The sequence below is a fragment of the Bufo bufo genome, chromosome 2, assembly GCF_905171765.1.
Source record: "Bufo bufo chromosome 2, aBufBuf1.1, whole genome shotgun sequence".
Classification (NCBI taxonomy): domain Eukaryota; kingdom Metazoa; phylum Chordata; class Amphibia; order Anura; family Bufonidae; genus Bufo; species Bufo bufo.
The window spans coordinates 527647666-527673572 of NC_053390.1; the positions used below are offsets into that span (position 1 = coordinate 527647666).

The 25907-nt window shown below is 47.0% G+C and overlaps 1 protein-coding gene across 1 annotated transcript; it reads right to left on the reverse strand.

The window, feature by feature from the left end:
* Positions 1-1030: 1030 nt before the first annotated feature.
* On the reverse strand, positions 1031-25907 carry DCK (deoxycytidine kinase). Its single transcript, XM_040417938.1, has 7 exons — positions 25759-25907; positions 23026-23141; positions 13601-13794; positions 10727-10874; positions 9135-9250; positions 6207-6306; positions 1031-1771 (listed from the first exon to the last, which is right to left on the reverse strand). Exons 1-7 carry the CDS (start codon positions 25871-25873, stop codon positions 1745-1747), a joined length of 816 nt encoding a protein of 271 aa, XP_040273872.1. The 5' UTR covers positions 25874-25907; the 3' UTR covers positions 1031-1744.

A 25907-nucleotide genomic window follows, 5' to 3' on the forward strand; every position in this document is an offset into this window, starting at 1 on the left:
ACATTACAGACAACAGTCAACACCCAGACCTTTCATAGTTCAGTAAAAATTGTTAGTCTTTCACACTGGTGTTTTGGCTTTCCATTTCTGAGATCCGTTCAGGGCTCTCACAAGTGGTCCAAAACGGATCAGTTTGCATTCTAAATGGAAAAGGATCCGCTCAGAATGCATCAGTTTGGCTGCGTTCAGTCTCTATTCTGCTTTGGAGATGGACACCAAAACGCTGCCTGCAGCGTTTTGGTGTCCGTCTGATGAAACTGAGCCAAACAGATCCGTCCTGGAACACAATGTAAGTCAATGGGGATGGATCCGTTTTCTCTGACACAATAGAAAACGGATCCATCCTCCATTGACTTTCATTAGTGTTCATGACGGATCAGTCTTGTCTATGTTAAAGATATTACAAACGCATCCGTTCTGAACGGATGCAAATGGTTTTATTATCTGAACGGATCAGTCCATGACGGATCCGCACAAAACGCGAGTAGCCTTAGATAATCATAACCTCCTATGGTGCTTGAACTCCAGTTCTCATAGGAGAGCATGGTATTGTCTGCAATAGAGGTACAAGAAAAGCTCTAATATTAAAGGAAATCCGTCACCAGGATAATCACCATTGAAGTAAAGCCATAGCCTAATAGAACTTAGTACCTTATTTCTAGATGTGCCTTTGTTCCAGCAATAGATGTTTTTATCCTCTGAAAATCCAGTTTATTTCATATGCAAATGAGCCAGTAAGGTGCCCAGAGGGGCGTCACTCTTGTAGGAAGGAGCCCAGGCAACACATGTATTGCTGGAACAAAGGCACATCTGGAAATAAGGTACTAAGTGCTATTAGGCTAAGGCTTTACTTCAATAGTGATTATCCTGGTGACAGATTTCCTTTAAGGCTTTCAAGAAAGTGGGCTTAAAGGGATTGTGCAGGGTTTTATATTGAGGACCTATCCTCGGGACAGGTCATCAATATCAGATCGGAGGAGTTCCAAGTCCCAGCACCCCGCCGATCAGCTTTTTGAAGAAGACGCGGACCTCATATAAGCGTTGTGTCCTCTTCATTACACTGTGCGTGGTCTTGGTGGCGCAGTGTAATTACAAACACTCGCCACATTTACGTCGTCACCGGGACGAGCACTTGTAATTACACTGCGCCACCACTACAAGCGAGAAGGCGCACAGCGCAATAATGAATAGGAAGCAACGTTCACCACCTCTTCCAAAATCTGATCGGCAGGGGTGCCAGATCCGTGGCTATCTGATATTGATGACCTATCCTGAGGATAGGTCATCAATATAAACCCCCTGCATAATCCCCCATATACTTGAAATAGCTGTTGGCTGAATGTTTGCGCTTCCAAAGATTTCTCCAGACTACATCACATGCAAGTATTTGGCAAGTGGCAATTGCCCCCATCTGCCACCAGGGTAGACTCAGAAGATCCCCCACTACACATTAGCCAGCCAGCTTTATAACTAGGAGGTGTCCAAAGCATGATATTTGTAGACACGTTACACAAATATAAAATAATTGACGGGACAGCAATTTTTTTTAAATAAAAATATATGTACAAATACATAATTAATACACTAAACCTGTTAAGTGGCTGAACTGTAAATTAGAGAGGGGGAACAAACAAACAAAAAAAGTTCTCACACAATAATGGCTGAAAAAATAAAAAATGCCTGCCCCTCTTACAGCAAATAAAAAAAGGATTAATTGTACAGTTACAGTATGTCATTCCACTTGTCATAACGTGCTTAAGAATTCTTTAACCTGTAAAAAGATAAAATAAAAAAATTCTGTTGAGAATAGCAGAACAAGGATTGCTGCAGTGCTCAGATACAAATTCTTTCCTTTTTATTTTCTTCTTTACCCATACACCTCATTGGTTGCTTTTGGCTAATGGTTACACACACAGGTTTTATATTTAGTAGCGAAGGCAGATCACACCCCATGACAAAGGCTTTTATTATGGGATCAGATGTAATTCTTGCTTTACATATATAGTTCATACGCAGAGCCATAATTTACTTGCACAGAAATTTTTTTTAACCATCAAGGGGTTTTTCTAATGAAAAATAGGTTTGTTCAGTACTTTAGTCTTGAAATATTTAAAATAAATTTCACAGAAATTTTTCTATGTTTCAAGACTAAATAAAAGCAAAATTCGATCAACTGAGAGCCAGCCCTGTGGTCGTCCACCAATCTAGTGGATGGAGATGAGCTGATTTAATCTGTATAACCTTAATGAGCCTGGCATATGCACCAATCAGCTGTTTGAAGAGGTTGTGGCGCTCTGGAGAGTGCAGCATACCAAGAACACTTCTGGTCAATGTATAGTGGCTGTGCTTGGTATTGCAGCCCAGGTCTATGCACCTGAAGGGGATGTGACTGAGGAACATGAGGGCACTGGCCTAGGAAGAGGAGGACTGCAGACTCTTCAAACAGCTGATCGCCAGAGGTGTTTGGATTCGGACCCCTCACTGATCAGATATTGATAGCCTATCCAGAGGATAGGTCATCAGTATTAAAAGGAACCGGTCACCTCCCAAAACCATCCCAAGCTGCCAGCAGTGTGTTTCTGATGCCTTTCTTCCTGAAGGCAGATGCAGCAAAAGTACAGAAAACGTTGTTTTATCCCCTGTCTGGCGCACTTCTCCAGCAGCCTCCTTGCTTCAAGTCAAGGTAACCACGCCCCCTTCGCTGTGAGTGACAGCTGGCAGTTCGGCTGGCTTTGCCGAACTCTCGTGCATAAGCGCTGTCAGTCACAGCGAAGGGGGCGTGGTTACCTTGACTTGAAGCAAGGAGGCCGCTGGAGAAGTGCGCCAGACAGGGGATATAACAACGATTTCTGTACTTTTGCTGCATCTGCCTTCAGGAAGAAAGGAATCATCAGAAACACGCTGCTGGCAGCTTGGGATTGTTTTGGGAAGTGACAGGTTCCCTTTAAGGCTCATACACACAAACGTACAGTACAGATCAAAAGTTTGGACACACCTTCTCATTCAAAGAGTTTTCTTTATTTTCATGACTATGAAGGCATCAAAACTATGAATTAACACATGTGAAATTATATACATAACAAACAACTGTGTGAAACAACTGAAAATATGTCATATTCTAGGTTCTTCAAAGTAGCCACCTTTTGCTTTGATTACTGCTTTGCACACTCTTGATGAGCTTCAAGAGGTAGTCCCCTGAAATGGTCTTCCAACAGTCTTGAAGGCGTTCCCAGAGATGCTTAGCACTTGTTGGCCCTTTTGCCTTCTCAATTGGGTTCAGGTCCGGTGACTGTGGAGGCCAGGTCATCTTGCGCAGCACCCCATCACTCTCCTTCATGGTCAAATAGCCCTTACTTTCAAAGTTTTCCCAATTTTTCGGCTGACTGACTGACCTTCATTTCTTAAAGTAATGATGGCCACTCGTTTTTCTTTACTTAGCTGCTTTTTTCTTGCCATAATACAAATTTTAAAAGTCTATTCAGTAGGACTATCAGCTGTGTATCCACCTGACTTCTCCTCAACGCAACTGATGGTCCCAACCCCATTTATAAGGCAAGAAATCCCACTTATTAAACCTGACAGGGTACACCTGTGAAGTGAAAACCATTTCAGGGGACTACCTCTTGAAGCTCATCAAGAGAATGCCAAGAGTGTGCAAAGCAGTAATCAAAGCAAAAGGTGGCTACTTTGAAGAACCTAGAATATGACATATTTTCAGTTGTTTCACACTTGTTTGTTATGTATATAATTCCACATGTGTTAATTCATAGTTTTGATGCCTTCAGTGTGAATCTACAATTTTCATAGTCATGAAAATAAAGAAAACTCTTTGAATGAGAAGGTGTGTCCAAACTTTTGGTCTGTACTGTATGTATTTTGTGGTCTGCAAAAAATACGGATGACATCTGTGTGCATCCCGTATTTTGCGAAACGGAACAGCTGGCCCCTAATTGAACAGTTTTATTCTTGTCTGTAATGCGGACAATAATAGTACATGTTCTATTTTTTTTTTTTGCGGAACGGATAGTACTGTTCTATTAGGGGCCAGCTGTTCCGTTTCGCAAAATACATACGGTCATACGCATGACCCATAAATGCTGTCTGTCTTTTTGTAATCGGATTGACCTTGAGAATGAAGGTAACAGGTCATCTTTATCGGATAGGGAACAGAATAAAAACAAAACCCATAAAACTGTGGAAGAATTGCATTTTTTCCCCCCCATTCCACTTCATTTTGTCAGGTTCCCACTGCATTCTATTCAAATGAGGTTGGGTGGGGAAAGAAAATGCAGTAAAACTAACCTGTTACATACATTCTTCTGATCAGTACGATTACAGCGATACCAAATGGAATAGTTTTTCTTGCATTTCAATGTTTAAAAAACAAAACAAAAAAAAAAAAAAAAAAACACAACGGACTTTTTGCATAATTATATTCTGCTCCTATAATGTTTTATAGTTAGCTCTATGGAGTTGTGTGAGGCTCATTTGCTGTTGGGAAATCGGTAGTTTGTTTTTATTTATACTACTGTGTGTATGACTTTTTGATCTCTGTTTAATTTCTTTTGAGGAAGTAATGTGACAGAAAAAAATAAAAATAAGGAAATTGTAAAAAAAAAAAATTCCCAGCTACGGTGTTAGGCCTCTTTCACACTTGCGTTGTCCGGATCCGGCGTGTACTCCACTTGCCGGAATTACACGCCGGATCCGGAAAAACGCAAGTGTACTGAAAGCATTTGAAGACGGAACAGTCTTCCAAATGCGTTCAGTGTTACTATGGCACCCAGGACGCTATTAAAGTCCTGGTTGCCATAGTAGGAGCGGGGGAGCAGTATACTTACAGTCCGTGCGGCTCCCGGGGCGCTCCAGAGTGACGTCAGAGCGCCCCATGCGCATGGATGACGTGATCCATGTGATCACATGATCCATGCGCTTGGGGCGCCCTGACGTCACTCTGGAGCGCCCGGGGAGCCGCACGGACGGTAAGTATACTGCTCCCCCGCTCCCCACTACACTTTACCATGGCTGCCAGGACTTTAGCGTCCCGGCAGCCATGGTAACCACTCTGAAAAAGCTAAATGTCGGCTCCGGCAATGCGCCGAAACGACGTTTAGCTTAAGGCCGGATCCGGATCAATGCCTTTCAATGGGCATTAATTCCGGATCCGGCCTTGCGGCAAGTGTTCCGGATTTTTGGCCGGAGCAAAAAGCGCAGCATGCTGCGGTATTTTCTCCGGCCAAAAAACGTTCCGTTCCGGAACTGAAGACATCCTGAACGGATTTCTCTCCATTCAGAATGCATTAGGATAATCCTGATCAGGATTCTTCCGGCATAGAGCCCCGACGACGGAACTCTATGCCGGAAGACAAGAACGCAAGTGTGAAAGAGCCCTTAACTTATATTTTGTTTGTTTACATTTTAAAGGGTTTCTACCACCTCATTTGGACCTAATTAGCTGTCAGACACTAGCGATCTGCTAGTGTCTGCTCTACCTAACCATGCTATTCTAAGACCTTTGTGTGCAGCCATTACACTAAAAAAACCAACTTTTATTGCTATGCAAATGAGCCTCTAGGTGCTATGGGGGCGTCTTTTCAGCACCTAGAGGCTCTGTCTACTCACCATGTCTGCCGCCCAGCTCGTCCGTCAAGCCCGCCCATCTCTAGATTGCCAGCCTCCATCTCATCCATCGGCCTTATTCTCGTGCCTGCGCGTCTGTATTCGGCGCAGGCGCAGTGACTGTCTGACCGGCCGGGCGTTGTCTGTTCAGGAGCAGTCAGACAGTCACTGCGCCTGCGCCGAATGCAGACGCACACGGCGCAGGCGCGAGAATAAGGCCGATGGATGAGATGGAGGCTGGCAATCTAGAGATGGGCGGGCTTGACGGACGAGCTGGGCGGCAGACATGGGGAGTAGACGGAGCCTCTAGGTGCTGAAAAGACGCCCCCATAGCACCTAGAGGCTCATTTGCATAGCAATAAAAGTTTTGGTTTTTTAGTGTAACGGCTGCACACAAAAAGGTCTTTTAGCTGTCTGACAGCTAATTAGGTCCAAATGAGGTGGTAGAAACCCTTTAACAGCATGAGCAATTTGGGACATGGCAATACCCACAATCTTTATTTTTAAAATAGGAAACTGGGGTGATGTAAAATTTTCTTATATTTTTCAAATTTTACACAAGAAAAATGCATGCGATTTGAACATACCTTCTCTATTAGGCATTCTTGTTTCTGTTTATCATCTTTAAAATCGTCATTGACATCGAGTGTCAAAATGGGGACATCATGCAAATATGCAAAATCCATCCTGAAAAGGCATAAAGTCTGATGTTAGCCTTTCAGTTAATTCATGTAAATAGATATTGAAATATTTCCTATAACAATTCATAACTATATTCAAACATATTTGAACAAATCAGCGTGCCTACATTGTGTGAAACGTTGCTTAGGAAATCAAAACAGAGTTTGTCTTAAACCTTTCGCGTGCAGTGGGCATGTTTCAAACATCAGAGACCTGCGGCTAATTACCGCAACCGGCAATAATGCCGACCACAGTAATTAAATGCTTTAGATCCTGTGATCAAGTGAGATCATGGCACCTGAAAGTGCAAAAACCTTAGTACTGAAGCCCTGTGCGGCCAATCAGGACTTCAGTACATGCGCTGAATGAGTCTCTATGAAGAAATTCAGAGCATTAATACTGCAATTCTTATTTTGGCCAGCAGATGGCAGGCCAACATAAGAAATGAACAAAATGCAAAGAAAGTCATTTTTTTAATCCCTTATAGGTCAAAATGAAAAAAAATTCAAAAACATCATTTATAAAAGGTCATTAAGGAGCCTTAAAATGATAAAAAAAAAAAAAAAAAAAAACTGAACGCAATCGCAGACAAAACTGACTGAACTGGCTTGCAAAATGGTGCGAGTTTCACTGAACGCACCTGGAGCCAATCCGTATAGTTTGTGTGAAAGAGGCCTTAGGGTGCCTTCACAAGTAGTACATTTTGCTGCAGAAAATGTCTGACTGTAAATCAGCTCCATTCTTTTGAAAAGGGTTGTTTTGGCGGCAAGCACATGGATTTCTGCAAGCTCCCTTCAAGTGAGGCCTCATGCACACGACCGTTTTTTTTTTTTTTAAGGTCCGCAAAACGAGGTCCGTGATTGTTTATTCGTCCGTGAGTCATCCTTGATTTTTTACAAAAAAAAAAAGTCGTTTTGGTGTCCGCCTGGCCGTGCGGAGCCAAACGGATCCGTCCTGAATTACAATGCAAGTCAATGGGGACGTTGACACAATATGGTGCAATTGCAAACGGATCTGTCCTCCATTGACTTTCAATGTAAAGTCAGGAGTCCCTTTTATACCATCGGATCAGAGTTTTCTCCAATCCGATGGTATATTTTAACTTGAAGCGTCCCCATCACCATGGGAACGCCTCTATGTTAGAATATACCATCGGATTTGAGTTAGATCGTGAAACTCAGATCTGACAGTATATTCTAACACAGAGGCGTTCCCATGGTGATGGGGACGCTTCAGGTTAGAATATACTAAAAGAACTGTGTACATGACTGCCCCCTCCCCCCTGTATTTAACTCATTGGTGGCCAGTGCGGCCCCCCCCCCCCCCCTGTAGTACTGTAGATTCATTGGTGGCCAGTGGGCCCCCCCTCCCCCTCCTAATTAAACCCCCCCCCCCCCCCTATCATTGGTGGCAGTGGAGACTGTACCGATCGGAGTCCCAGTTTAATCGCTGGGGCTCCGATCGGTAACCATGGCAACCAGGACGCTACTGCAACCAGGACGCTACTGGTTGCCATGGTTACTTACCAATTTTTAGAAGCATTATACTTACCTGCGAGCTGCGATGTCTGTGACCGGCCGGGCGCTCCTCCTACTGGTAAGTGACAGGTCTGTGCTATAAGCAGCTCGCAGGTAAGTATAATGCTTCTAAAAATTGGTAAGTAACCATGGCAACCAGGACTGCAGTAGCGTCCTGGTTGCCGATCGGAGCCCCAGCGATTAAACTGGGACTCCGATCGGTACAGTCTCCGCTGCCACCAATGATAGGGGGGATTTTAATTAGGAGGGGGAGGGGGGGCCACTGGCCACTAATGAATCTACAGTACTACAGGGGAGAGAGGGGGGACCGGCAGCACTGGCCACCAATGAATTTAAATCTGGGGAGGGAGGGGGGTGTGCCCCCTCCTGCCTGGCAGCACATGATCTCTTACAGGGGGCTATGATACGCACAATTAACCCCTCCGGTGCAGCACCTGAGGGGGTAATTGTGCGGATCGCAGCCCCCTGTAAGAGATCGGGTGCTGCCAGGCAGCAGTCATGTACACAGTTCAAAGTATATTCTAACTAGAAGCGTCCCCATCACTATGGGAACGCCTCTGTGTTATAATATACTGTCAGATCTGAGTTTTCACAAAGTGAAAACTCAGCTCTGAAAAAGCCTTTATGCAGACGGATCTGCGGATCCGTCTGTGTGAAAGTAGCCTACAGCCATGGACCACGGATGCCAATCTTGTGTGCAGCCGTGTTTTTTCACTGACCCATTGACTTGAATGGGTCCGTGAACCGTTGTCCGTCAAAAAAATAGGACAGGTCATATTTTTTTGACGGACAGAAAACACGAATGCGGCTGCAAAACAGTGCATTTTCCGATTTTTCCACGGACCCATTGAAGTCAATGGGTCCGCGAAAAAAAAAAAAAAAAAAAAAAAAAAAAAAAGGAAAACGGCACAACAGCCACGGATGCACACAATGGTCGTGTGCATGAGGCCTGAATGGAACAGATTTTCAGTCTCAGAAAACCGCGCATGTTCGGCCCCCACTCCCATTCATTTCTATGGGGCCGACGGAAATAGCCGAGCCAGCGCTTGGCTATTTTCGCCAGCCCCATAGAAAATTAATAGAGGGCGGCTGTGCATGCGCCCTCCTTCACTTGTAAGGCTCCGTTCTTGATATAGATGCGGGGCCCAGCGGTGGGACCCGCACACATCAGAAAATGGGGGCATATCCTAGCGATGAGACAACCCCTTTAAAGCATCTGATTCAGTTACACGTTGCTTCCCATTACAAACAAAGACGTGAAGTGTTACACACTAGAAGAGTGAATAAACAGCTAACCTCATGTTTCTGTGATGGAGCCAGCTCTCATGCTTATAATGAAGTTTCTCTAGATATTCCATAGGAATTCCTTGCTCCTCTTCTCTTCCACGAGTATAAATTCTTTTTAGGCAACTCTGGATAATAAATACATTTTAATACAAAAATGAGCTACAAACTCACATTGAAAGTGCATGTAAAAACATATGACTTAGGGTACTTTCACACTAGCGGCAGGACGGATCCGACAGGCTGTTCACCCTGTCGGATCCGTCCAGCCGCTATTTCGCCGTGCCGCCGCTCATTCCCCATTGACTATAATGGGGACGGGGGCAGAGCTCCGGCGCAGCACGGCGAGAGACCGCCGGAAAAAAGTCGGACATGCAGTACTTTTAGTCCAGCGGCCTTTCGCCGCGCACTGCCGTAGCTCCGCCGCCATTATAGTCAATGGGGACGGAGCGGCGGCACGGCGAAATAGCGGCAGGATGGATACGACAGGGTGAACAGCCTGTCGGATCCGTCCTGCCGCTAGTGTGAAAATAGCCTAAGGCCTCTTGCGCACAAACTCCCCCCCCCATTTACGTTCCATTTTTTGCGTTTTGTATACGGAACCATTCATTTCAATGGATCCGCAAAAAAAAACTAAAAACAAAAAAACAACACGGAAGGTTTCCGTATTTCCATTCAAAGATAGAACATGTCCTATTATTGTCCGCATAACGGACAAGGATAGTACTGTTCTATCAGGGGTCAGCTGTTCCGTAAAAATCTGAAAAAGCCATACGGTCGTGTGCAAGAGGCCTAAGGCTACATTTACATGAACGTATTTAGTTTCAGTGTCTGTTCTGGTTTTTTTGGCGGATTGGATGAGAACTCATTCATGTCAATGGGTCAGCAAAAAAATGCAGACAGTGTGCTATCCGCATCCGTATGTCCGTTCCATAGCCCCACAAAAAATATAAATAAATAAAAGAACACGTCCTATTCTAATCCGTTTTGCGGACAAGGATAGGCACTGTTACAATGGATCTGCCAAAAAAAACAAACAAACAAACAAACTGCCATACAGACTTATTTTAATCCGGTTTTTTTTTTTTGGCGGGTCTGCAATTTGCGGACTGCAAAACACATACAGTTGTGTGAATGTAGCCTAAGGCCTAGCTCACACTTCAGTGATTTCCATCAGTGATTTTTAAACCAAAACCCGGAATGGAGCCTTCACAGATAAGGTGAATGGAAAGATCCACACTAGTTCTGTGTTTTTGACCTGCACCTGGTTTTAGCTGAAAATCACGGACCAAACACTGAAGTTTGAACTAGGCCTAAAAAGACATGAAACGGTCTAATGGTCCTTTTACACGGACTGTCAATCAGACCAATTATCTGGCACAAGCGTTTGTAGTAGCGCCCATTCTAACTGGCCTGTGTAAAAGGCGCCAGCGATCACCCAATGAACAAGCACACACTTATTTATCAGGCAATGACTGAAAAAGGGCATCACCTAAAATAGTATATCTAACAGACAGACCTGCCGTCCAGAAACAATACAATTGTATGGGAACAGGGCAGTGCGTCAGGTTTAATAGGGCTGATCCTGCCGAAAGAATATTTACCTCAGGTGCTGCACGGAGATAGACAATACCATCAAGCTGAAGATCAGCTCCAAACTGAGAATTCATCCATTCATGCCAATCTTGATAAACTGTCCATTCTGTTTCATTCATACACTCTGCCTCGTACAAATTGGAGGCAAAAATGTATCTGGGGGGGGGGGGGAGAAAAAAAAAAAAAAAAGGGGGGAAGTTAGTAGTTACTTTAAGTACAAAACAAAAATATCCAGATCTTACAATACACCCAAACATGGTGGAGCCTGTCTGCAGTGAATCCACATTGTATTTCCACAACATAATCACATGCTGCAGACTTAGGGTACTTTCACATGGTGTCTGAGCTGAACGCAGCACATTATAGAGCAGGAGCAGCTGAGCTGACTGATATGTAGTTTAATGGGGAAAGATTCTGCAAAATTTGTATTTTATTCATTTAAATTCCTGCTCATTCTGGGCTTTGAAGACAAGGAGACGGTCCTATCAGTGATGTCAGCCTTCTCTCTATGACTGTGTATACACAGATAGCTGTCACTCACAGACTGAAGACAAGGAGGCGGTCCTATCAGTGACTGACAGCCTTCCCTCTATGACTGTGTATACAGAGATAGCTGTCAGTCACTGACTGAAGACAAGGAGACGGTCCTATCAGTGACTGACAGCCTTCCCTCAATGGCTGTGTATACACAGATAGCTGTCAGTCACTGACTGAAGACAAGGAGGCGGTCCTATCAGTGACTGACAGCCTTCCCTCTATGACTGTGTATACAGAGATAGCTGTCAATCACTGACTGAAGACAAGGAGGAGGTCCTATCAGTGACTGACAGCCTTCCCTCTATGACTGCGTATACAGAGATAGCTGTCAGTCACTGACTGAAGACAAGGAGACGGTCCTATCAGTGACTGACAGCCTTCCCTCTATGACTGTGTATACAGAGATAGCTGTCAGTCACTGACTGAAGACAAGGAGGAGGTCCTATCAGTGACTGACAGCCTTCCCTCAATGGCTGTGTATACACAGATAGCTGTCAGTCACTGACTGAAGACAAGGAGACTGTCCCATCAGTGACTGACAGCCTTCTCTCTATGACTGTGTATACACAGATAGCTGTCAATCACTGGTAGGACCGCCTCCTTGTCTTCAAAGCCCATAACACACAAGAATTTAAATGAATAAATTGCAAATTTTACTGAATCATTTCCCATAAGTCTATATAGCAATCTGCTCAGACACCATGTGACTGACAGGTTCCCTTAAAAATCATTAGCTTGCCCTGAATAACACATGAGTTTTTTTCCTGCTACTTGTGAATGTGGTTTTCAAAAACCCATCCACATGTATAGCAGTCAACTGTTCTGGATTTGTATTGCAGAATCAATGACTGCAATAATAAAAATATGGAAAGAATAAGTGTGAGGTGGAGAGGGATGGTCCCCTGTGTTGCCATTGTGGAGGAATGTAAAATTACCGGAACTAGATTCACTTCTCGATTTTGAGTTTTGGCCAAAACATAGAATAATTTTTTTTGACTCTGTTGTTCTCCAAAGGAGCTTTTAAAACCTTTCCTGAGTTAAAGGAGGAGTTTGGTCTACCTAGGAATAGCCTGTTTAGATATTTTCAATTAAGACATGCCTCTGCAGAGCAATTTGGTAGTAGTAGGGTCAAGATAGAATATGGAGAGATTGAAAAAATTGCTAGACACAAATCTACGTAAACCAGTATCCTTCTACACAGTACTCATTTGCCAATTGGCTTCTCTGCTGACCAAAGCATTGGCAAAGTGGCAGAAGGATATCCCTAGACTAGAAGACAGGCATGAAAGAGAGCTCAAGTATAACTGGAGGAATACAGTGATAAGTGCTAGGGATCACTGGATACAGGTGAAGTCAGGCTGGAACAAATGCGTCAACTTAATAGTTCTGTATGTTCTAGATGTAATAGAGCGACTGGCACTCTAATGCACATGATCTGGGAATGTCCGAAAATTTCAGAATTCTGGTCAGCAACTCATGAGTTTTTGAACTTGAAACTGGGATTGCCGGCGGTATGCTCCCCTGAAAGTAGTGGAGGATCTTTTGCAAACCAAATACTCTAAAAAACTATACAGACTTCTAATGTTCTGCTAAGAAGTCTATCCTATTGAATTGGAAGCCCCCTCTCAATCCAACATTGGATGCAACTTATAGATCAAGCCTAAAGGTTCCATTCACACATCCGTATGAGTTTTGCGCAAAATACGGACACCGGCAATGTGCGTTCCACATTTTGCAGACCGCACATCGCCGGCACCCATAGAAAATGCCTTTTCTTGTCCGCAATTGCGGACAAGAATAGGACATGCTCTATTTTTTTGCGGAACGGAAGTGCGGATCCGCAAATGCAGATGGCACATTCCGGCCCAGTTGAAAATGAATAGGTCTGCACCTGTTCCGCAAAATTGCGGAACGAATGTGGACCCATTTTGCGGACGTGTGAATGGACCCTTACCAATGTATAAAATGACATTTGGCTAGAAATAATCCTGAGAGATTTGACAAAACATGGGGATTGTGGTTGACTGCTAGAACATCTGTGGTCTAAAGGAATGCGGGAGCCCGGCGGTGCTGTGCATGAGACAGTGAATGATATTAAACTGTATAAGATAATTACGGCGAAAAGGCAGTCCTTAAGGAATCACACTGCCAGACTTTTATGACAGCTGTTTAATGTACCAAACCGTTGCCAACATGTTTCACGGATTTGTGTGAATCTGGTTCTTTAAACTGTTCTAAAGGTTTATTTCTTAAAATGACAAATAAAAAAAACTTAAAAAAATAAATAAATAGAAAATGTGTGAACATAGCCTTATAATAAACCTAGTGAACAGCAAGGGCATTACCTGTCACTGTAAACTGAACGCTCAAAAAAGAGCACAGGTTTTTCAGCTTCTCTCAGCTTCCCTCCAAAGGCATTCAACTGGGCTCGAATACGGCTGAGACAGGCATAGGATTGAAAGGTGAAGGACCAGCGTTCAGGCTTCTCATACATCATCTGGAGAAGATTGCCACCACTTTTCTGTGAAGTGGTGAGCTCCTATTTGTGTACATGAAGTATGGAAGGGAAAAAAAACAAAAACATAATCATCTAAAGGACACACACAGCCTGGACTCCAGAACAATACACGGCAGCCAAGATTAGTCCTGATGTATCACATGGTATTGTCACTTTGTATCCACTTGTCATAAACGATATGTGCGAGCAGATACCCCGAACTGAATGTGTCCCCTCCGAACCCCCCCTCCCCCAACTACAATAATCAGACACCCATTACAAATCTGTGATTTTTATCTTCGTGCTCGCATATGTCCACGAATGAGCCATGCGGACCACAGTCTGACACATTAACAAGAATTTACGTAAGAAAAATTTTAAATTATAACCAAAAACTACTCTATGTATGCGTTAGAAGCTGAAATCTGCTCTACCTAGGGCAGTGATGGCGAACCTTTTAGAGACCGAGTGCCCAAACTGCAACCCAAAACCCACTTATTTATCGCAAAGTGCCGACACGATAATTCACCCTGAATACTACAGTACTATATAGTATATCTTCCATGTACTTTATCATTTAGCTATAATATCCTGCCTACATTCAGTGCGCTGCCTGCGCTGTTCATAGTGCGCCCTGCTCTGATGAATGGCAGGAAAAGTCTAAGGCATATTGGTACACCACAGACTTATTCCAGGATGTGGGTGCCCACAGGGAGGGCTCTGAGTGCCACCTCTGGCACCCGTGCCATAGGTTCGCCACCACTGACCTAGGGGATGAAAGACAAGATTACTACAAGGTGCGCGCCTCCTATCCGATCATCCTCCAGCGAGTATTTTACCAACTCTCGAGTGTGAAATGCCAGTCTTTAGTAAATAAGCCACAGTGTCTATAAATTACATTTTTGGTGTCCCTAGAGGGATTGATTGTCCCTGGACGATGGGTCCAAGCCTGAATGTATACCAGTTTTTAAAGTGATCACTAAGGGTACTTTCACACGTTTTTATTTTCCGTCAAAAGGGCTCAATGCCGGAAAAGAACTGATCAGTTATATCCCCATGCATTCTGAATAGAGAGAAATCCGTTCAGGATGCATCAGGATGTCTTCAGTTCAGTCATTTTGACTGATCAGGCCAAAGATAAAACCGCAGCATGCTACGGTTTTATCTCCAGCCAAAAAAACTGAAGACTTGCCTCAATGCCGGAACCGATGCGCAGACCGAAAAAAAAAAAAAAAAGGTGCCAGATCCGTTTTGCTGGATGACACCGTAATGACGGATCCGGCATTTCAATGCATTTTTCGGACTGATCAGGCATTTTTAAGACTGCCATCAGTTGGCGTACGTTATGCCGGATCCGGCAGACAGTTCCGGCATTTAAATTTTTTTTTCTTGCAGAATTGAAATACGGAAACGGAGTGCACATGGAATAACTTCAGTTTTTTTTGGGGACCCATTGAAATGAATCCGCAAAAAAAAACGGAATGGGCACGGAAAGAAAATACGTTGGTGTGCATGAGCCCTTAGGGAGATACAATGACTTAGTGCCATGCGATATATTGTACATTGTCCCAACATAGAACATGTTCTATGTTGGGACAATGTACAATATATCGCATGGCACTAAGTCATTGTATCTCCCAATATCTCCCTAAGGCCTCTTTCACACGGGCGTTGCTGAAAAATGCGCGGGTGCGTTGCGGGAACACCCGCGATTTTTCCGCGCGAGTGCAATACATTGTAATGCGTTTTGCACTCGCGTGAGAAAAATCGTGCGTGTTTGGTACCCAAACCCGAACTTCTTCACAGAAGTTCGGGCTTGGGATCGGTGTTCTGTAAATAGTATTATTTTCCCTTATAACATGGTTATAAGGGAAAATAATGGCATTCTGAATACAGAATGCTAAGTAAAACAGGGCTGGAGGGGGTTAAAAAAAATAAAAAATCATTTAACTCACCTTAATCCACTTGCTCGCGATGCCGGGCATCTCCGTCTGACTCTTTTACTGTCTAGGACCTGTGGAGAGCATTAACTATAGTTTAAGGACCTGGGATGACGTCACTCTGGTCATCACATGGTACGTCACATGATCTTTTACCATGGTGAATCACCATGGTAAAAGATCATGTGACGTACCATGTGATGACCGGAGTGACGTCATCCCAGGTCCTTAAACTATAGTTAATGCTCTCCACAGGTCCTAGACAGTAAAAAAAAGAGTCAGACGGAGATGCCGGGCATCGCGAGCAAGTGGATTAAGGTGAGTTAAATGATTTTTTATTTTTTTTTAACCCCTCCAGCCCTGTTTTACTATGCATTCTGTATTCAGAATGCTATTATTTTCCCTTATAACCATGTTATAAGGGAAAATAATAAGGTTCGGGTCTCCATCCCGATCGTCTCCTAGCAACCGTGCGTGAAAAATCGCACCGCATCCGCACTTGCTTGCGATTTTCACGCAACCCCATTCATTTCTATGGGGCCTGCGTTACGTGAAAAACGCACAAAGAGGAGCATGCTGCGATTTTCACGCAACGCAAAAGTGATGCGTGAAAATCACCGCTCGTGTGCACAGCCCCATAGAAATGAATGGGTCAGTATTCAGTGCGGGTGCAATGCGTTCACCTCCCGCATCGCATCCGCGCGGAATACTCGCTCGTGTGAAAGGGGCCTAAGGGCTCATGCACACCAACGTATTTTCTTTCCGTGCCCATTCCGTTTTTTTTTGCAGATTCATTTCAATGGGTCCACAAAAAAAAAAGCAGGAAGTTATTCCATGTGCACTCCGTTTCCGTATTTCAATTCTGCAAGAAAAAAAAAATTCAAATAAAATCTATCTATCTATCTATATATAAAAAAACACATGTCCTATTATGGACAAGGATAGGACTGTTCTATTATGGGCCAGCTGTTGGAGGCTGTAATGGCTGCCAAAGGTGCTTCAACTAAGTACTGAGTAATGGGTGTGAATACTTATGTTAATCCAAGATTTACATTTTTCCCTTTCAATAAATTAGCAAAGATTTCTAAAAACGAGATTTTTGTATAACTTACCAGTAAAATCTCTTTCTCGCTCTTTCCTTGGGGGACACAGAAGACCTTGGGTATAGCTCATCTCCCTAGGAGGCGTGACACTAAGTGAAGACTGTTAAGCCCCTCCTCCACAGCTATACCCTCAGCCTGGAGAGAGAGACTGCCAGTTGCGTGTCCAAGTAGTGAGAAAAGGCAAAGTCCAAAAATTGGAACCAACAAGCCAACTACCCAAAGGGTAAAACAAACTCGGAAACAGTCAGAGAAGAACAAAGAATGGGTGGGTGCTGTGTCCCCCAAGGAAAGAGCGAGAAAGAGATTTTACTGGTAAGTTATACAAAAATCTCGTTTTCTCGCCCAGTTTCCTTGGGGGACACAGAAGACCTTGGGACGTTCAAAAGCAGTCCAAAGGGGGAGGGACCACAGCACCAAGGCGAAGCACCCGAAGGCATCAAAAAACCGCCGCCTGCAGACCAGGCGGCCCAAAACAGCATACGCCGAAGCCCGAGTATGCACCCTGTAGAACTCGGTAAGGTGTGCAAGGAAGACCAGTGACCGCCTTGCACAAATGCATGGCCGAAGCCTAATGCCTCCGGCCCAGGAAAAAACCGACAACTCTGGCCAAATGAATGGTGACACCAAAAGCAGAACCCTGCCCTTGGTGCGGCAACCACAACAAGAGCCACTCTGAGAAAGCGGAGGAAAGCCACCCTGGAGGCCGTCAACCCTTTGCGCGGACCTCCTGGAAACACAAGAGACCGAACGTCGACAAGAGTCGGAGATCTCCAAGTAAAAACTGCAAGGCCCAAACAACGTCCAAATCGGTGAAGTGTCCGTTCCCTGGGGTGGGAAGGGGAGGACGACTGCCTCAATGAAATGAAAGACAAACACCACCTTCAGAAGGAAGGAAGAGACGGAATGGAGAACAGCCCTGTCCTGGGGGAAGACAGATGGCTCGGAACAAGAAGGGCCGCCACTCAGGCACCAGTCAGAGACACGATGGCTACAGAAACCCAACCGTACAGGACAGAAGGAGTAGAGAGGACTTCTGTAACGGCTCCAAGGAAAAATTGGAGCGCCAAGAGCCCAGTATGTGGTTCCCAGGACGGTAACGGAGGGCAGTACAAAGGAACCCAAGAGCCGCTCATGGAAGAAGTTCCTGACAGGCCCAGAGGGTCGGGGAACGCTGAAAGAGGAAGGACAGGAACGACACTTGATACCTCAAGCAACGGAGTCCCAGCCCCAGGTCCAGGCCGGGCTGGAGAAAGACAGAACCATGGAGAGAGAAAGGCAGAGTGGGGGAACGCCCAGCTTCCCACAGAACCCCAGGTAAAGTCCTAAGTCCTACCACAGATCCTGGACGAAAACTCGGCTAGAAGCGAACACTAGCGAGCTCACTAGAGTCGCCTGGGCAAGCGGGCGAAAACCCAATGATCAGTAACACGGGCAGAACGGTCGGTAGAACGGGTCCCGTCGGCCCCGAACAATGTTGTCCCGTATCCACCCGGAGTGGGGGAGCAGACGGACAGGAACCGAAGGGTCCGCCCAGCAACCGCCCGATGCCAGGACAAGACAGGCTAAAGCCCAAGCCGATGTAGCCACCACAGGAAGACGGACTAAACGGTAGTCCTCCCAAGTTACCGAGAAGGTAAATCCATTGCCTAGAATGGAAAAAACGCAATCTGCACCCAGCGGGAGGACAGAACGCGGTAGACCCGTTAGATAGGTACACAGCTAGTACAGTCAGTGTGGACAAGACACCAGAACCATCCACCTGAACAACCATGCTCTTCCCAGAGGGGAGGGCAGAGAAGGAACATCCTCTGAAGCGTGGCCGGAACAGAAGCCACATCGGAGAGATCCGTACCGAGTGGGAGCCAAACAGAACCGGCAAGAAAAGGCAGTCGAGACAGAGGCCGGGATAACACCCTCCAAAAGAAAGGAGGAGTGGGCATAGAGAAGCCATAGGACAGCTCAAAAGCAGAACCCCGCTACACTGAGACGCCCGGTTCACCGCTTCGCAGAAGGCGAATATCCTGAAGAACTCAAGGTGGATGTCCTCCGGACCTGGGTAAGCGAGCACCCAAGAGAAGTTGGGTGACCTTTCCCAAGAAGAGCGGCCCGAACCTGGTAGAAGGAAATAGTAGTAGGCGAGGGGACCGTAGTCCCGCCAGAGCCAACATAGAATGCGAAGGGCGCTGCAGACAGCACTCTCGACCATGTGACCACTAGCGCAGGGAAACAATGCTGCGGGAAGACGAATGGGTACGTGTCTAGGAACCACGAACACTCCCCGGCGGAAGGGCCAACGAAATGAATGAGCACCGCCCAGCTCTGAGCAGTAGCGAGCAGGTAGAGGCCGTCTACTTATATATAAGGCATTCATTTATTGTTTGTTGGACAACACCTTAGGCTTACACAGGTGGACAGAATGATCTCTTTAGAGAATAGTGCAAGGCTTGCTGCAAACACCGTCTCCCAAGAGAAAAAAATATGTCGCAGGAGGAAAGGAGGGATACGTACGAGTAGCCCCGTAAGCAGTGAGAAGGCCAACCCATCTACGGGACGAGAAGGTATACACGGCCCAAACAACGCACAAAAACGTCCACTCACTGCCAAAATATCACTCAGCGAAGGCCAGCCAGAGTGCTACAGTATCTACGGAAGTGCAAAGTGCAAACTGAAAAGGAGTTATGCACAAGACTAGTATGGTATGCGATGGAACGCAAAACTGACCGCCCCGAAAGGGGGGAAATGTACCTGGCAAATTGCAGTCGGCAAGGGTGCAAAAGCCCGCCCCAAAAAAAGGGGGGAATGCCCAAGGCCGTACCTACGTCAGAGAAGTAGGGCATACCATACTTCGCCCCGAAGGGCGCCATGCACATAGCCACACAGTATCCAGCAGGAATGCAGGAGGTCCACCTAGTGAAAGGGGGACATGCACAGGGCTATCCTAGCATTAAGTGAGTGTGCAACAACTCACCCAACACCGAAACTTCGTGAGAGTGTAACTACTCCCAATGAAGGGGAACATGTGCAAGTCCAATGGGAGCGCAAGCGTTCCACCCATGTTAGAGGGCCATGCTCAAGGCCAGCAACGTATCCGGTGAGAGTGTAGTATGCCGCCCAGAAAAGAGGGGGGGGGTCATGCACACGGTCAGCATCGCATCCAGGGAGAGTGCGATCAGTCGGTGAGAATGTGTGCATGTCACCTGAAGGAGGCATGCCCATGGCCGGCAGCGAATCCAGTGAGAGTGCGTACACCGCCCACGGAAGAGGGGTCATGCATATGGCCGGCAGCGGATCCAGTGAGAGTGCAAGCACCCCGCCATGTATGGGGTTCATGCACATGGCCAACAACGTACCGGCGAGAGAACATCACCGACCGAGGGAGTGTATGTATGCCGCCACAGGGAAAATCCAATGAGAGTGCATCATACCACCTATGGAAAGTGGTCATGCACATGGCTGGCAGTGAATCCAGTGAGAGTGCCAAATGCCGTCCACGGAAGGGAGTCATGCCTATGGGCGTCAGCGAAATCAGAGAGTGCAGCATTCCGCCTATGGAAGGGGGTCACGCACATGATCGGCAACGAATCCAGTGAGAGTGCAGCGTTCCACCAATGGAAAGGGATCGTGCACATGGCCAGCACCGTATCTGGTGAGAGTGCAGTATTCCGCCTAAGAAAAAAAGGGGTCATGCACAGATCGCAACGAATCTAGTGAGAGTGTAGCGTTCCGCCTATGGAAGGAGGTCGTGCACATGGCCAGCACCGTATCCGGTGAAACTGCAGTAGTCCAATACGGCACATACAAGGACAGCCTTGGATCTCGTGAGCGTGCAAAATTCCTCCCATGGAATGAGGGGTGGTCACGCACAAGGCCAGCACGGTATCCGCCAATGAAAGGGGGATCATGCACAAGGCCAAACCGTAGCCAGGGAGAGTACAGTATCCCGCCCAGAAGGGGGGTCCCGCACATGGCAGTACCATAACTGAAGAGGGTGACGAATGCTGCCTACAGAAAAGGCCGCATGCACTTGACCAGCGCCGTATCGTGAGAGAGGGCTAGGAGGGTAAAATGACCCTGGCAGCGCCGCAGCCAGGGAGTGCGACATGCCGCCTAGGGAAGGGGGGCATGTACTGACATGAGGCTGCAGCGTCCTGCGCAGCCCACAAGTTATATATATAAAAATTTTTTTTTTTAATATATATATATATATATATATATATATATATATATATATATATATATATATCAGAAAGGGGAGCCACCTACAGGAGCACTGGGGGGTTCCATACAGGCCCATCTGAAGCCGGCCTGTACCCAAAGGGTTAAACAGGGATCCGGCCAGGAGGGCGGCGCTGCGATCTCCTGGGGGCAGCCATACAGCCCCATCTGAAGCCGGCCTGTACCGCGGCGCTGCGATCCCCTGGGGGCACCCATACAGGCCATCTGAAGCCGGCCTGTACCCAAAGGGTTAACAGGGATCCGGCCTGGAGGGCGGCGCTGCGATCCCCTGGGGGCGGGGGAACCTCCCGGAGGGAAGAATTCCCGCCTGGATAAGTTCCAGCCCCCTCCAACAGAGGCCGGAATTTTGCGGCCTAGTAATTGTAGGCCGTGAAGCCGGGGCCTAAATTATTAGCGGCGCCCGGCTGACCGGGGCCGCACAGTATTCCAGTACCGGCCGGGGAACGAAGCGGCGCATGCACATGCCGGCCGCGGGTGCCCACCCCGCGGGCCGGAAGAGCCGGGGACCCGGATAGAGCGCCGGGATCGCGGCCGTAAAGCCTGCGGTGCCCGGCCGACCGGAATGTTCCGACGGTCGGCCTGGGGCTGTTGAAGCATAGCGCTCATATTGCAGGCCGCGGGTGCCCACCCCGCTGCCCAGAAGCGAGGACCCTGCGCTCGGCAGCCATTTTACCCATGGAGCGGGCCCTGGCTTATAACAGCGCACCATGTGGCCAACAGCCACAACCACCTTGCCCTTGGGCCGGTGCCCGTGAGGGCAGAGGAGGGTCAGGAGCAGCAAGGCTCTGGCCCTGAAGCAGTAGCCGGTAAGAGGGAGGGGGACCCTGAGACCGGGTGCCTGTGAGGGTGGGATGCCTGCATAACCCCTCCGTCAGGGGCAGCTAGTTGCGGACCACTGCAGCTCCCCAGGCATTCTTCTTGTAGGGAGAAGGGTGCCAATGACCTATGGAGGCCAGGAGAGAGGGAGCAGAATGTCGCCCTGCGGCAGCCCAGGGGCCAGCCTAGGTCTAGCAGGGACAGAAAGGTCCATAGGCCCAGTATAGGGTCAGGCACGCAGGAGACCGGGGGGGACGGGGACGTTGGGCTGGAGCAGCCAATCTCTCACCATAGACGTCTTCACCCTCGGTCCGTTCCAGCAGGGTCGCCCCTTCAGCTACTGGCACCGTAGTGGCAGGACGCTGGAAGGGGGACTTGGCGTGCGGGCGACCCTTGCGCTGGCGGGATGTAGGGGAGCTGGGCTGCCCTGATCCACCTTGCCTTCTGTGGGGGAGGCAGCCGTGCGGGTGACCGGCACTGGCGCAGCTCAACCCCGGGAGAAACAGAGAGGTCTAGTGCGTCTCTGTTGTCCCTGATGATCTGGAACAAAAAGAAAAGAAAAAAGTAAAAATCTAAAATTTAAACAAGGAGAAACCAGCCCTGCAGAGCAGGGAGTGTCTTGCCTCCTTGGACACTAAGCAAAAACTGGCAGTCTCTCTCTCCAGGCTGAGGGTATAGCTGTGGAGGAGGGGCTTAACAGTCTTCACTTAGTGTCACGCCTCCTAGGGAGATGAGCTATACCCAAGGTCTTCTGTGTCCCCCAAGGAAACTGGGCGAGAAATTCTGTTTTCACTTTCTCATTATGGGGTGTTGAGTGCAGAGTGATGGGGATAGATAAAAACATAAAGTTCGGTTTTTTTAGCACATGGCTGCAACATAACAAAAGTGAAAAAAGTGAAGGGTCTGAATGCATTGTACTACAGTGTCAGGAAAGTGGAAAGGTGAAAATAGCCAAGCGCTGGCTCGGCCATTCCCATCGCCGCATAGAAGTGGATGGAAGCAGTGGCCGCTCATGCGCAGTGTGCTCCCGTTCATTTCTATGGGAATTCTGAAACTAGCCAGTTGAGATAGGTGGGTGGGACTCACATCTCTTAGACAATGGGGGCATATTGACCCCATTGTCTGAGAAGGGAACACCCCTTTAAAATAAAACACAATCTAAATGTCCTAGATGGTACCTGAAATTCATCTTGATTGCTCTGTACATTGCACCATCTTGCGATGGGTTCAGGAACCACTTCCCAGTCCTCATTGCATTTCTTGAGGATATTGACAAATGTGGATTTTCCTGCAGCTGTCAAAGGCAGTAAAGACAGAACATTAACAGAAATGTTACACCTTAAAGGAATCGTCCAGGATTTGTTTTTGTTTCAAATCCCCTAATCTATCTATACTTGATCCCTGATCTATACTTATCTGCTCCCCCCGCCAGTCTGTCCCAGCTCCATGGCCGCTTTCATTGGACTTTCAGTGCTTGTCTGTCAACTACCACATGGACGGGGTCACAAGCACTGCCGCAGCAGGTGCAAAAAAAAAGGGACTAACACCATAAAAGTGCACAAAACCACCATTGACGGAATATGTCCATATGGGACATCAATGGCACATCGCCGGGATATGTCATCAGTATCAGAAAAGAGCGGGTCCCAGCGGTAGGACCTGCATTTATCTCCAGAATGAGGACCCCAAAGTAAAGAAAAGCAGCCACCCTCCATTCACCACTATGGAAGTTCTGAAAATAGACAAATGAGCACGCTCAGCTACTTTGGAAAGTCCCATAGTGGTGAATGGAGAGCAAGCGCGTCCACCTCTCCACTTACCGCTATGGGAACGCAGCCAGACAGGCAAGCTGTCCGTCACACAGGATGTCCACGCCCTTCTGGAGATAGGAGTGGGTCCTAGGGGTAGGACCCGCATCTATCTGACACTATGCCACTAATGTCCCACATGTCAGAGACCTGCCTGATTCATAGGTCTCTAGCAAGAAGTCAAGCTGAGCCAGGCAAAAAGCCAAAGGAATCTTCTCCAGAGCCTAGCCAGTTGTCAGGAGGACTGCACAAACCTGCTGACAGTTTCCTCTTACCAGTCCGTTACATGTGCTAAATCTAGTCGCAAGGCGGACATCTGTGTCCTGTGTGACTGGAAGCCTGCCTGCCTGGCTGCACATCTCACATGGTTCATAAAGCAGGCTTTTTTTTTTATTGGGGGTGTGTGTTAAATAAACTGTGTACACAGGAGATGCACAAAGCCATAGGGTCCGATGTGGCCTACTGTAACGCCATTTGTCTAAGATTTCATGTGGCGGTTTTTATTCTCTATTCCCGACTCTTAATGAATCTGGGAATAAAATAAATATTGCGTGCGGCTTGCTCCATCATGGCAGATTCAGGCCAAGGCTAACCCTCAGATTCAATGGGACCACCAAAATTGAAACTGGTATAGAGGAAAACCGGCTTAGTTGCCCCTAGCAACCAATCAGATTTCACTTTTAATTTTTTAGCGATCCTTTGGAAAAATGAAATGAGGAATCTGATTGGTTCCTTTACACCAGTATTGATAAAATCTCCCCCATTATTTTCAGATTTTAGAATCTGCAGTACTTCAGTAGTACTGTGGACGTCACAAATATGAGGGCGTGCCCCTCTGCCATGGATTTCTGCACACTATTCCTGGGTGGGAACATGGACTGATGCCGCCATACATTAGACAGCCACAGCCTAGCAAGCACTGCGGTGCTCATTTATTATACGCTACTTTTTGGTGTATTTAGGTCACAGATTTTGTTGCAAAGGTGTTTTGCGACAAAATCTATGACTTTACACAGCTCACGCCACTTCTGAGAAGTAGCGGGAAAAGGGGTGTGGTGTGGGCGGGAAGAGGGCGGACCAGCCATCCGGTCTCATTCATCATTTCCCACACTAGTTTACGGTGTGGAAAATGACCCTAAACTACACTAGCAAGGGAGGTTGCACGGCCAGCGGCAGAAAGCGCCAAAGAGCCTGCGCCTCTACATAAGACTACTTTCACATTTGCGTTTTACTTTCCAGTTTTGAGATCCAGCATAGGATCTCAAAACCGGAGGAAACCGCATCCGTTCAGAACAGATCTGCTCTTATTACATCAAAACTGAACATACCAGATTTGGCATCAATTACCATTCAAAATCAATGGGTGCCGGATCCAGTTTTTTCATGTCCGGAAAAAACAGATCCGGCATATTCAGTTTCCCATGCCGCACACAAAAACGCTGCTTGCAGCGGTTGTGTGTCTGACATGGGAATGCAACAATGTTCCAGTTTGTTCAGTTTTGTCCCCATTGACAATGAATAGGGACAAAACTGAAGCGTTTTCCTCCAGTTTTGAGATCCTCTGCCGATCTCAAAACCAGAAAGGAAAGCGCAGATGAGAAGGTAGCCTAACTTTGACGCATCCAGCCCCCTGTATCCGTATCTCCGTCTGCACACCACGGGTCCCTTCCGTGTACAATCCCCATTTTTCTCTCTCCCATGAATAGAAATGCCTATTCTGCGCTGTAATTTACAGAACGGACAGCGGACCCGTAGAACCTAATGGGTCTGTGTTCTATCTGCAAAAAATGCGGATGGGACACGGATGACAACGCAGCCATGTGCATGAGGCGTCAGGCAATGTTCACACAGCAGATTTTGACGATATCAAAAAACGTATTCCACGGCAGAAACAGCCACGGTTTTTCAATTTCAATAGAGCTGGCCACCAAACAGGCTGCAGCAGCTTCCCAGCAGACTTTTATAGTAGAAGTCTATGCATACAGAGTGATGGCGGGAAGAAGTGACTGCACACAGTCTACCCTGATATATAAATGCCCAGTGTGAATAGGGCAGGCGACACCACAGGCAGCAGGTGCGCGCCTATCCCAGTCCCCCGCTTACCGATGTTCCCCTCTATGGAGATCCGCTTCACCTTGCTCCTTGTGCCCGGGGAGGACGTATCAGAGGAGGGTGATGGAGGGAGGTCGGAGCAGCTTCTCTTCGGCGGGGTGGCCATGGCAGGGTACAGACTGGCACCGGACTTCTGGATC

Bases quoted from the DNA above. Each gene is read 5' to 3' on its own strand.
- DCK (XM_040417938.1), bottom strand. From the start codon at position 25,873: ATGGCCACCCCGCCGAAGAGAAGCTGCTCCGACCTCCCTCCATCACCC. The intron at 13,795-23,025 runs GTACCATCTAGG...GTACACAAATAG, and splicing joins GCAATCAAGATGAATTTCAG to GAGCTCACCACTTCACAGAA. The intron at 9,251-10,726 runs GTAAATATTCTT...TTTATTATCCAG, and splicing joins ATCTCCGTGCAGCACCTGAG to AGTTGCCTAAAAAGAATTTA.